The sequence below is a fragment of the Brachycentrus maculatus genome, unplaced genomic scaffold, assembly GCF_059751285.1.
Source record: "Brachycentrus maculatus isolate JH-2025_06_01 unplaced genomic scaffold, ASM5975128v1 h1tg000173l, whole genome shotgun sequence".
NCBI classification, from domain to species: domain Eukaryota; kingdom Metazoa; phylum Arthropoda; class Insecta; order Trichoptera; family Brachycentridae; genus Brachycentrus; species Brachycentrus maculatus.
In genome coordinates, this window is record NW_028280926.1 from 828,678 (window position 1) to 842,007 (window position 13,330).

The 13,330-nt window shown below is 33.9% G+C and overlaps 2 protein-coding genes across 2 annotated transcripts; both read left to right on the top strand.

Moving 5' to 3' along the window:
* The first annotated feature begins 742 nt into the window (after nucleotides 1–742).
* LOC148308191 (uncharacterized) lies at nucleotides 743–6,746 on the top strand. Its single transcript, XM_088262139.1, has 6 exons — nucleotides 743–4,731; nucleotides 4,886–5,048; nucleotides 5,133–5,320; nucleotides 5,469–5,639; nucleotides 5,781–5,924; nucleotides 6,516–6,746. Exons 1-6 carry the CDS (start codon nucleotides 797–799, stop codon nucleotides 6,607–6,609), a joined length of 4,695 nt encoding a protein of 1,564 aa, XP_088118265.1. The 5' UTR covers nucleotides 743–796; the 3' UTR covers nucleotides 6,610–6,746.
* A 124-nt stretch (nucleotides 6,747–6,870) lies between these two features.
* LOC148308192 (G patch domain-containing protein 11) lies at nucleotides 6,871–12,114 on the top strand. The gene is made up of 5 exons (XM_088262140.1): nucleotides 6,871–7,029; nucleotides 7,175–7,413; nucleotides 8,554–8,801; nucleotides 10,806–10,907; nucleotides 11,885–12,114. The coding sequence occupies exons 1-5, from the start codon at nucleotides 6,980–6,982 to the stop codon at nucleotides 12,017–12,019; spliced, it is 774 nt and encodes a 257-aa protein (XP_088118266.1). The 5' UTR covers nucleotides 6,871–6,979; the 3' UTR covers nucleotides 12,020–12,114.
* Nucleotides 12,115–13,330: the final 1,216 nt, after the last annotated feature.

Consider the following 13,330-nt stretch of genomic DNA (forward strand, 5'->3'; position numbering starts at 1 on the left):
AGGTCTTCTCAAAATATTACTATTTTCGTCATTTTTTGCAATTGAAAAATAAAATAAAAACACTTCCAAACATCCTTCATTGATTGACTGTACGTAAACCTCTTATCATTACACTTTAAAAGAATGATTTCGCGTACTCGGTCAAAGTATAAAAGATTCTTTCCAGAAATGCTTCCCTGTTCCCTATCCTGCAGTAAACACTCCAAGAGTACTGCAGAAGTAGGTACTGGCGGTGGTGAATTATCGTTATTACGGATGCAGATGCATAACAATAGGGGATGATGTCCCACCATGTTATAACAAATATAAGGGTGGGGCTAGGGGTGCCTTTAAATACTTATATCTCCAATGGATAAAACAGTAACCCCAAAATAATATTCGTAATTTCTTAACATTATCACAATCACAGAAATTAGTTCAAATTGTACTCGTTTAACAAATTCTGAATCAAGTATGTTTTTTCGAACCGTTATCCGCACCCGATGGTGTATTGGGCACTGTATCATAGAAACGCAGTGTTATCTTGATCGTTAATACATGAAGGAAAGGTGATCACCCCTCCGCTTCAGGTACCAGTGTAGGGGGTAATATTGAATAAATATTACAGTGAAAAAAATAAAGTGTGTGAAATTCTGTGATCTCGTGTCAAATTTTAATTAAAAGCCACTTTTAAATATTAATTTGTGGAACACGAAATAATAAAAATATATACTGACAAATGAATACTAAAATAGCTGTCACTGTCGTGAAAGGAAGTTAAAATATTTTTATGTAAAAATATTTGTTTTGTTGTACAATGTCAAAAGTGGCCACTCCTCATGATCCGGCAGCGAAGAAAGCCTCCACGTGGGAAAATACTTTGGCGAATGCGACAATCCTAACCCCTGACTGGAAATGTCAAGTTAGTTTGCTTGTAGAGTCCGACACTAGAGATACGGTTTATTTTGAAAAGTTTAATGACGCTGTCAAAGATGAAGCCAGGATGGTCGTAAAATCCATAACTTACGAGGAAACTATAAATATGGTGAAGCAAATAGGCGCTGGCAAAGATATAGACCCTCATGAAAAAGTATTCGAAGAGGCTTATAACGTCATGAAACAAGGTAACCCGATACCTGAACAAATATTAGCCTTTTTGATCAAACATCAACTTCTCACTCACAAAACAAATGACCTCAATATAAAACGGGCAAAACAAGAGCTAGACGAAGGTTTGAAGAGTGAATCTTTGATGATGATGAATCAATTGAGTAAACCAGCGAGTCTTATTAAGAGTGATACGAAATATCACACAGATCTGAGGAAACTCGGTGAAGAATGGAAGGATAAGGTTTACATAGAGGATTTTCCCAAAGACGGCCCGGAGTTATATATAGCTTTGATTGGATTCAGAAAATGTGGCCTTATACAAGAACTTCTCAAAATTCATGTACCTTTGGTAGCAATTGTTAAAGTTGATACTGGATTGGAACCACTCACCGTAACTGAAATCGAACAGGAAAAGATAAGCCTTTCTACCATTCCATCGACGCATAGTAAAATATATAAGTTTTCTCCGGAAATAGCAATATTTTGGGAAGACCTAGAAATCTCGAAAGCAACTCCGGAATCCGCGCATTTGTACAAAGAAATAGCTTTTATTTCATTTTTGCCACCATACAAAGAATCAGTTCCCAAAGGTAAAACGGAAAAATCCATTGTTTATGATGAAATTTCATACTTATTATACGATATTCAAGACCTCACGAGACAACACGTGAATTACATATCGAATATGAACATTACTCATATTGATGACGTATCAAATGAAACAAGCTCGCAGAACATCACAGTATATAATAATATTTTGGATTCTGTTCCCTCAGAGTGTGTGACTATACCAGTTGTATTACACGCGATTGTATCTCAAATTGAGCACACAGAGTTCAATGAACAATCTCATGAAATAATAAACTTATCTAATAATGATACCTTTACCTCGAAAAGTGATAACGACCAAGACACCATAGTCGTTAAAGCTCAGAAGAAGATAAGTCAAATATTTAAACATAAAAATATCACAGACAAAATTTGCGCTGACGTTGGCATAAACGTAGCCGGTGAACCCAATGTTAATATTGTCCCTTGGGGTAATTTTATAAAATTGATTAAAACTCATTTTGATTCAGATATCGTCGATATAGAAAATATAACAAACAGGGCGCTATCTTCATTACCTATTCCGAGAATCTGGGATACCCTACCCGACGAACGAAATGAGGAGGCAATATTCAAACTAAAACTTTTCCACGAGTGTTTGTTGAATGAGCACGATATTTCGGAAAATGGTGCCGCCAGACTGCTCAACCTGATGTGTTGCAAGAAACTCTGCGACGAAAAGTTCTACTTTGACTATCAACTTTACCATAAACATATGCACCAAAATAAAAAATGCCGGCGATCAGCAATAACCCCTATACCATCAAGTACATTTTATAAATCTTCCTCGTTTACTTATGGCGAAAATCCCAACGTTACCCTGGTCAATTATCCAATAGCCAATATTCAACGATTTGCCTCAAATATAGATTTCTCCAAAGTGAAGAAGTCTGAAGATGACATTGTAGATATAATAGAAGATCAGAGACCAAAATTCGAAGTTGACATGACTGAAGCACAATTCAATATAAACGATTATATATCGTTTGAGGAATTTTCAACTAGTACCATGTTGCAAGCGCTGAACAAAGCTTACTTTGAATTCAACACTTGTAATATCAAATACTGCACAGTTAGTGATATGATCATAATAGTATTTTTTAATAAGGTGCATAACAACATGAATGAATTCGAATGGAGGCGGTATGTTCCAAGCCCCGTTTGCTTTAGAGATTTTTTCGAATATGTTTTTGACGAAGAATACGATTGGATTGTCGAAGAGGAGCGCTTGCACGATTCGATTGAAATGGGGTCATTAAAAATGGATAACGAATACACACTACCAAATGAAATTTATGGTGAAAATTCACATATTAATTCTGACGCAGATCTGATTCTGAAAGATTCGTTAAAGTTTTCAGATTTATCAAATTTAGAAACAATTACTCAAAAAGGGTTTCCTCCCAATGAAGGAGGTACAGAAGTGCAAAACGAGACTAATTTAGATAATAACTCTAACAACAAAAATGTATATCCACGTGTTGCAGATAACGTTGAAAAGAGAGTTTATAACTTTGCTGGATATGATTTAGGTGACGACTGTATCCTTACATCAGGAAAATCAAAATCATTTATTTCCAAAGACGGAACAGAAATTTATGTCAGTATTTATAACAATTTCGATGATAGTTTTTATTTGAGTACTTCCGTCACCACATCAAATTTCGATCTTTTCGTTCACAGCGATTACAATCCCGTCAGTAAAACTATTGACGATATTAACAAAATAAGGTTTCATTTAAAAAACGGAATGAATCTAACTTTTGTAAAGCCAATAATGACTACCTTAAACAGCTTTGATAATTTAGCATATCAACCGTACCACTATTTAAATTTTTCTTGGCCCAATGGTCTCTGTGTTGAACCGATTTGGGGATTTGACGATCACTTGCCAATTTACACAAAGCAACAACACCTAGATGACGCAAAAGTCAATACATTGAATGAACTCCTCAGGTGCTATTTATTAGATGGCAAAATTGTTATTTATAAAATCAATGGAGATATTCAGATTCTATGTCCAGATAGTTCAATTTATTTAATCTTTCATGCTGATGGTGTCACCGTCGACCCTAGGAAAGAATTTCAAGACTCAATCGATGCATTCTTGAAAGAAGATGATTTATCACACGAAACATTGAATTCACTATCATCCGAACCACTAAAAACTTCGGGTATGAAAAAATCAATTGGGGATTTTCTCAATTATGACGTAACACTATCTGATGGAACATTTTATAAGGTCAGAAATGGGGAAGTTGTGTTTGAAGACAAATTATTAATAAGAACTGCAACAGATTACCTCAAGGGAGAAGTTTATACAAGGCGATTGGATGGCACTAATACGCTATTAAATAAAGATGGAGTTATCACTACAACGTTCAAAGATGGTTCAAAAATCAGTACATACTACATTTTAGAAACGTCTTCGTATGGAATGAATATCAATATGAACGAGATTGTTGGAACTCCCGAGCCTCCAAAATGGTCAGAAAGTGGAAGTACTATTATTAATAATCGTTCTATAATAACCATCAACGAAAATACATCCGACCTAGTTGAAGAAAATTCAGATTTTTTGGATGGTGTTGAAGTTATTAGTATCGTCTATATCATGGAACATCCAGATTACGCCTCTGTGGTCGTAAACACGTCTAAACAATTAGTGACAATCAATTTGCCAGAGAATATCGCAATCCATATAGAAGAAAACGGGATATACAATGTTGAATTTGAAAACCAATCCAGGGCAGTTCTTGGCAACAAAGATTTGACAATATACGATACAAAATGTTTTGATTGTGTATCACAGTCTTCAACGAAATTAAATCTTTTACACTCCAATGAAACCAATGACGCTTTACTCATACATCAGGACTGTTTCAATAAAATATTCACATTGAATTATTTTGGAGATTGCTTTTTGACTACGAAAACAGAATCAGGTGAAGGATGCTGTAATGGATCAAAATGTGATAGTTACTGTTGTAAATCACTTCACAGAAAAGAAAGACGCTTTTTTGCTTTAAAAAGGTACACAATCTCTTGGTTATTTGCATATGCTTGTGAGACAATCTAGAAACAGAAAATTATCCCTATTTGCAGTGCATCACCGAAAAAAAACAATTATTTAGATACAGTGTAATCTCAAAACTTGTAGTTACATGTTAATAATTAATGTTTTCAGAGATTTATCTGGTGAAGAATATCTCCATAAGGAAACGACAAACCTTTATAAAAGTTGGTTTACAAACAAAAAATGGGCATGTTTTAAATCAGACCAAGATGTTTTTGAAGATGGTATTTTCTACGATACGTCAATTTTTCCCGTCAGCCCATCCATGACCCACGTACATATTTTATAATAAAGAGAAAAAATATTATTACACGAAAATATTTCACCTTGTTGATTAATATATTCCATGTATTTTTAGACTTGGAATTTAAAACCCATAATAACAGACTCAAAGCCCAAAAAGCTTAATTATTCAGATCTCAAAGAAGATAATAATAAAGGCTTTTACTCTTGGATGCGACCTTACCCTACGAATTTGTTTGATAATGATAATCTTAATAGCAAAAACAATATAAGTCCAACACCACCGAAGATCATGATTTTAAGGTGACGTTTTATTTTATTAATGTTTGGTATCGCATGAAATGAATTTCCATTTTACCATACCCATCTGCATTGAAATATTAGAAGTAATTTTTGTTAAATAAATTAATTGTGTTTATATTTATTATGTGATCGAAAAAAATATTTTTAGAGTCATAAGACAACTTATTCCTCAATATTGGAATATTACTGAAAATATGGAGATGTTTATTGAAAAATATAATTGTCTAGTCGAAAAAGAAACACGACTAAGTAAAACGCTGCCTTTTTGGAAGGAGACTGACAAACTTTCTGATGACACGTTGGAAATTATTGCCAAGGAGTATGTTATTATTATTTTCCTTTTGATTTAAAATGTAGTGGTAATTTTTTACTTATTGAGTACTTTGCCGCACAATCAAACTGCAAAAAATAATATAATCGAATTCAGTTTTAACAGTTTGTCTAATATCATTTATTCCAGCATGTACGATGAGATTCTTCGTGCCTTTGACAAGCAGTACATATTGTCATCTGCAAAGAAAAATGGTAATTTGATGGTGGAAAATAATATCATAAGATTCCTTGAACAGAGGGCAAAGGAAAGAATGAAGGAAACATATTATAGGTACGTTTAGTTAGTTGTAAGTATACTAAACCAGACCAGTTTCCTAACGTTTTTTGACCCTTTAATCTGCAATAAGTAATTTTTTTACTAAGATGTCTCCACGGACCTATTAACACAAGGGTGGCCAACCCGCGGCACGCGGGCCACATGCGGCTCGCTGGGTGTTTACTTGCGGCCCGCGGAGCAAATCACACATTTTTTCCTTTAGTGTACACAAAACCACCAAAAGAACATTCCATCGTGCGTAGTTCGTAAAATATCCTATATATGGGAGTATTTCACTATCCTGACAATTTAAAGACCCATAATGGCGTCAAGTAGTAAAGACGTTGGACTAAAGAAGAGTAACAGAAGAACTGAGAAGTTTTTAAGACAGATGGACTAAAAACGATTTTTTCGTAGAATTAAAACAAAGCCAACATGCCTGATATGCAATGATTCTGTTTCTATCTTGAAAAAGTATAACATTAAACGGCATTACGAGGCTAAACATGCAAATAAGTTAGAAAAGTACCTAATAAAATAACTAATAAATATAATATTATAAATATAATAATATATTAAAAACATTTTTTCTGTTTTTTTTTTCAGAGATGCCTTAAGGACTAAGATTGTTCCAAATTATACATATCCTTTATTAGATTCAGAAAGTATACTGGATGAACGTAATATTATCGAGCAATAAAGTTTTGTGAAAATAAATTTATCGATGTTTTAAAATACATTTCATTTGATAATCATAGTTTTTAAATAATTTTAATAAATTGTTATATAGAATTTAATATAATTGAGGGGATATAAATATAATATTTATAAACCGCATAGGAAACAATAAAATAATAATACAATCTACCCCGTAAAAAAATATAAAAAGTATTATAACAACCCTAAATATATTATAAACTAAACAGATTTGTTATTTTAAAAACATGGCAACTCGCAATTTAAATGTCAAAATAAACCGGAATATAGTACGTTTTGCTTTGCAATAAATGCTAATGCGATATTAGCGCAAATAATTGGTGTAACAAATTTGGTTTCTTTTCCACATCAAAATGTCGTCTGGAGAAGAAGATTACATGTCAGAAACGTTTCTCGCCAAATGGTACCTATTTATAATGTTCTTTTATCAAAATATATTGACGTGATACAAGTACGTATCCATTGATTATATTTTACCTTAGAAATTGAATATCTTTAGCAATCTGTTGTTTTAATCCATTATATTATAAATTTATGACTGTTTTTAGTGCACCGCAGAAAGACATAGCTCCTGGATTAATAAAAAGCCACTCTCTGAAGCGACAACATCTGATCCATAAGAAAACAGAAGAAAAAAGGTCCAAAAGGAAACAAGTACTGCCCACACGAATTCTAGAAGCAAACAGAAGAGAGGAAGGGTTACAAGAATCTATAGGAAGCGATAATAAAGGTTATGCTTTGCTACAAAAAATGGGATATCAGCCGGGAAAAGGCATTGGAAAAGAAAGTAAGTGATTTCTTATTACAACAGAGAAAAGGAATTTTGGGAGGTACAAATGAAGGAGCATTAGAAGTGAAACTTTTTACGTTCTAAAAACAGTTGATTTTATGCATTGCTCCCTTTGCATTTGTTGACTATTTTATAATTTCTGGATTAGGAAATGGTTATGTGGAATTTTATTTAAAATATCTTGTGATTAAATTAAATATTTCTGTTTTTCTTCAATTTCAACTAATTCTTACTCTACTCATACTAAGAAAGAATTTGCGGGTTTCTGAAGTATGATACAGATAATTTAGACTGCAAATTTTCCAAATAACAAAAGAACACTGCGTCGATAATAGTGCCTGACCTGGTTGTAGACTAACCTTTACCAGTGTTTAATCAGTGCTAAGTCAGTGGCATTCAAATTCTCCGTACCACTTACTGTGTCTTCACATAACAACGCTATCGATGCATCCAGTATATTTGAGGTCATTGGGAGGTTATATTGTCCCTCGTATTCATTTAACGTTGTTCGCCTGGCACTCTCCATTTATTTCCAAAGTAGTTTTTGGTTCATTTGCTTTTTTCATTTGTTAAAGGCTCGTACTCTTTCTGTACTTGTCTTTTTCTCCATTTCACTTTTAACACAATGGAAATTGTTAACTGTTAATATTAAAACGTGTTCAGCTAATGTACAGTATAATATGCAAGGGTCAACTGGTTCCCTATGCTACGTATAAAGATAGCATACATAAAGTGACCATACATCCCGTTTTGAACTGTGCCGTCACATTTTTAGGTAGCCTGTCCCGATATAAAACAACATAATTTTTTCATATTTATGTTATGTATTCCTCTTATTCCCTTTTTATTGTATATCAACATTCCTTTTCTTTTTATTTATACATAAAAACTATGAAAAAATAGGTGTTTTCTTGAATATACATACTATTACGTAAAAAATTGGTAGATGTCCCGTTTTGAGGACAAAAATAAATGGTCAGTTTTAGTATACACTATGCATGTGCGTAGGCTGTCTATTACATATGTGACTATAATACAAATTATAATATATTATAAACATAATATTATTAAAAAAACGATAGTCAAACTGACTAACTGACTAACAAGTATTAAATAGCAATATGTGTATTTTTTTAGAAACTGGAATTGCTGAACCAATAAGCATTACAGTGAAGACTGACAGATTCGGCCTGGGAAGACAGACGGTTTTAAAGGAAATTTCAGAATGGAAAGCAAAGAAAAGGATATCAATCATTCAACAACGGGAAAAAGAATGTAGCGTGGAGGATTACAGAAAGAGACTCGCAGACAAAGCGCACGAAAAAGAAATTAAATACGATCTTCATAAGAGCCAAAAACTGTGCAAAACATTAGATATGGACAAAGTAAGTATAGCTTGTTAACCTTTTAACTGCCAGCAGGTACATGTATGGCGGTACCCAGCACGCCGCGAATTTTATGACAAAAATAAAACCTTCTAAACATATCGTTATTGAAAGTGTACTAACGTTTATTTATAAAACTTACCAAATAAATGAAGAGCGCGTCAGTCGTGCAGTCATTTATCCATAATCATAAAATTAATTGTTCATGGTGCAGGGTTGTCACAAAATTTGTCATACATAATATGAAAACTAAATTATATGTCATAAGTAATTGTTTATGTTAGTTTATTATTAAAAGTATACACACACTTACACTGTGATTCAAATAAATTTTAAATTAAAAATCATTAGAATCGACTCTAAAATCACTGTCATCAGATTCGGCAGTGACGGCAACTCGGGGATTATTGGACAACCCTGAGCGCCATTAGTTGATCCGACTACAAAGCTCTCTTTAATTTATGTTTAAAGTGGTAAAAACCAATTCTGTTTCAATTCTAAGTATGCAAAGATATTCTCAATAGATGTTACTATGCGTTCAATATATTTGTACATTTTAAATAATTGATTTTCTTTAGTAAAAGCCCATTTAAAATGGTGCGTCTTAAGACAAATTTTTGTATGAGCGGCGGTCCGTTCACAGAAAATTATGCGTCTTAAGACACTTTTGGCAGTTAAGCGATTAAATAAAAACCTAAATATCAAATGGTTACTCTGGTGTAGTGCCGTGCACAGAGTTTTTAATCAGAGTAGGCAGTAGGGTTGGATACAGATAAGGCATAGTAGGCACTGTATATGGAACGCGAGTAATCCAGGGTAGGCACTGCTTTTCTCCCTACAAAGAATACACACCTCTGCTCATGTGTATATGTATAACTGTATAGGTCTTAGGTAACAATTATACGTATGTATTTTAAAAACTCTATACAAGCAACACATCTGTGTGAGTACTGGGTGACACTCGACTCTAAAGCGAGAAGTAAACTAACAGCAGTAGTTGGAGTAACTGTTTTAAGCAGCACCGCAGTTGGTGATTCTGCAGTCTCAATACAAAAAATCTCATTCTGCCATGCCACACTGCAGCTGTCGATTATGATAGCACCCTCCATGCTCTGTTTCTTTTTCACTCCTTTCAACAACGTCATATATCAAAAATTGTCAATTTTCAGTTTTGTATGTTTTCGGTATGCCCAGAAAATGTCCCATATCCCATCAAAAGCGGCATCTTTTTAATTTAATATTTACCCGCTACAGGGCAGAAAGTGTTGTTTTTGCATTTTGAAGAAAAGGTATTGTTTAATTTTTTTAAAAAAATATATTAAATATTTTTCAAATGGAGAAAAAACATCCTGGCTTGATATTTATTTTTAATACATTTTATTATATTTTTAAACTTTAAAAACCATCTCCTGAAAAATCAAGTTTTTTGATATATGACGTTGTTGAAAGGAGTGAGCGACATATATCAATAATGATGGCCTGAATACTCTGATGGCTTTGAAAAACACAATTTCTTGAAGATTCAAGGGGCGGTCACCTTGGAGAAAGCAGGGAATATTTTGCTCAGTCTGCTGACTCAATGACATCGGTCTTGTGGGTTTCATCGAGTCATCAGTTTCTCATCCATCCAATAACTTTTTGTACCAGTCGTACACCTGGGCTTTCTTCAGACGGGCTTCCCCGAACTGTAGCCTAAATATTTTAACTATTTCCGCTTGTAGAATGATTCAATGACAACACTGCCGTTGGAAGCATTACGCAATTGGCTGTAAATACATCGCTTTTCTTTTTCTGATGACAGTGTTAAATATGCATCCAATCAGTTAAAAAAATATCCATTCACAAATCAGGAAACGATGCAGAAATCATGTGTATCCTACATTTTTGTATCTAGTTTCAATAAATTAAACAAAAAATGAATGTCAAAAATGTCATATTTGAATCACTAACATACAAGAGATTTTTGAAAAGAATATTATAACAAGTATTTTATGCATTTTTCAGGACATAACTGAGCCTGATGAACCATGGTTTTGGCCAGAAGTTGTAAAAGAAGATTCAGATGTTGAAGAAATTATTGATGAACCTGAAGATATTCAGTTTGAGGTAATAAGAGTAAGGTAGTAAGTCAGGGAGGCGTCTTGCCCAGCATCCAGGCCGTGCTTTTTTGTCTATCATTATCATCATCATGAGCGCCCTTGAGGTAGTATTCTATAATGTATAATTATTACTATTATGATTAAAAAGCATGGTTCGATACGAAAAAAAAAATCATGGTAGGAGTTGCCTTCAGCAAAAATTGTTTACATGCAGTGTGACCCCTGTTATGCAAATTAGATTTTTTTTTACACAATGGGTAAAAAAAGACTTTTATTTCACACATGATCGAATACCATTTATGTATTATGGAGATTAAAAAAATAATCTGCGCTTGAACTATAACATCTTTATGTAATCCGAGCTCATTCTGGATAATTTTATAGCAGAACCATGACTAATCGTTAGAGAATACCCCCCACCTCATCAGTGGTAATTCTTGAGCTTGGTGAATCTTCTCTCCAGTGGTTGACAAGTCGCTAACTCCTTCCAAGAACGTCATAAATAAAAAATTGTCAATTTTCAGTTGTGCATGTTTTCAAAATGCCCAGAAAATATACCATATCCCAGCAAAAGAGGCATATTGTTAACTTAATATTTACCCGCTACAGGGCAGAAAATGTTGCTTTTGCATTTTAAAGAAAAGGTATTGTTTAATTATTTTTTTAAAAATAAATATACTAAATATTTTTCAAATGGAGAAAAAACCTTCAGGTTTTACCTAAAAAGATTGTAGCATAGTAAAAAGTTCAATAAGTGGCTTGATATTTATTTTTTAATAAATTGTGTTATATTTTTAAACTTTCAAAACATTCTCCTGAAAAATCAAGTTTTTTGATTTATGACGTTCTTGAAAGGAGTGAGCGACATGTCCTATTCCTTTGCGTGTTGCATCTTTTACAGCCACACACATTTGAGACGCACGCAAGACTTACCTTTGTTACTACCAAATATGCATAGATAAATCGCAATCTCCTTTGTTTCAGCCTTCTGACCAGTTGAAGCTCTTGACGAGCTACCTACGAGGATGTCACCACTACTGCATGTGGTGCGGAACACACTTTACGGATTCTGAGGATATGGAGGCCACCTGCCCCGGCCCTACAAGAGAAGCCCATTGAGTATCGAGTTAGAAAACTACTTTTAATGAACCTGTTCAGATCGTACTTAAGATTATCTCATTTCTGCATACGTATTAAATTGAAAATGAATCGTACAATTATTTTTCTTTGTAATAATTTCTGACAATGAACGTAGGTTGGGTTAGAGCTCAATGATAACTTACCTAAGCTAACCCTGCGACATTATAAAAACCTAGTTATTTTTTGTACTTTACAATTTAATCAATTTAAAAAAATAATATGTAGTAAGAAGTTTCTTCCAAAATACATTTTTTATAAAAATGAATAACCCGCAATGCCTCTACTTTTAAGAGGCTTATCTGCGGGTAGGATAGAGAAGGTTAATGTGAAAAATACATCACAAACACCCAGACCAATTGAAAATAAATCTTGCTTGAATTAATTTTGCAATTGGCGGGAATCTAACCTGCGATGGCAGTTTTGCAGTCCAGCGTCTACCCAACTACGCTACGTCTGTCTTATAAAACCTAAGTACTTGCTTGTTAGACAAATAATGGCAGTATTCTTCATAAATTTATAAAAAATACAAGTATGTATTTGCGTTTTTATTATTTACACAAATATTTCAATTTCATACTATATATTTCTATGAGCCTAAGCGGCTCATTATTAGAAATAGGTATCAAACTGTGGTAGAGTGGGTTCGAACCGAGAAACTCTGACTTAAGAGTCAGACGCGAGAGAGTTTTGCGACACTAACCACGGGACCACAACCCGACTTACAGTTACGATGCGAGCTTTCGTAGTCAGTACAGCGTTCCGAGTGCTCCATCCGAAGTCGGATGCTCGCCGCAAATGACGTTACGTTACGCCGAAATGCTCCGGCTGGTCCCCACCTTTATATTTGACCCCCCCTGGAAATCAAACCCGGGACTTCCAGTACGGTAGCCCAGCGTGCTGACCATTCCACTACGGAGGTGAAGAAATGTATCGTATTACCCTTTTTTAAATTTCTGACCTATATTTTATGTTAAAATATATCATTCCCTCAGTAAATCAAATACACACTGTGTGAATGTGAAAATGACCTGCCGGTATAAGTGGACTATAAATTGACTGTCCGTGGACGATTTGAAAGAATTTTTGTATCTTGAAAATCAGTTTGTTTTGACGATAGTTGAATCTGTAAAGCGCCCTCTAAAGGCTTAGTCTACAAGAGAGTAAAAACATAATTTAACCATATAAAGGAATTTATAGATTCCAAAATACACTTCATTCCACTCTTACAAACATGTGGATGTCAACCCTCATCCGCACGCAATGGTGCATAGGGCACTGCATCATACAAAC

Excerpts from the sequence above, each read along its gene's own strand:
- LOC148308191 (XM_088262139.1), top strand. The coding sequence starts at position 797 with ATGTCAAAAGTGGCCACTCCTCATGATCCGGCAGCGAAGAAAGCCTCC. Across the intron at positions 4,732-4,885 it reads CGCTTTTTTGCTTTAAAAAG|AGATTTATCTGGTGAAGAAT; the intron begins GTACACAATCTC and ends TAATGTTTTCAG. Across the intron at positions 5,640-5,780 it reads TTGGAAATTATTGCCAAGGA|CATGTACGATGAGATTCTTC; the intron begins GTATGTTATTAT and ends CATTTATTCCAG.
- LOC148308192 (XM_088262140.1), top strand. The coding sequence starts at position 6,980 with ATGTCGTCTGGAGAAGAAGATTACATGTCAGAAACGTTTCTCGCCAAA. Across the intron at positions 7,414-8,553 it reads AAAAGGCATTGGAAAAGAAA|AAACTGGAATTGCTGAACCA; the intron begins GTAAGTGATTTC and ends GTATTTTTTTAG. Across the intron at positions 8,802-10,805 it reads AAACATTAGATATGGACAAA|GACATAACTGAGCCTGATGA; the intron begins GTAAGTATAGCT and ends TGCATTTTTCAG.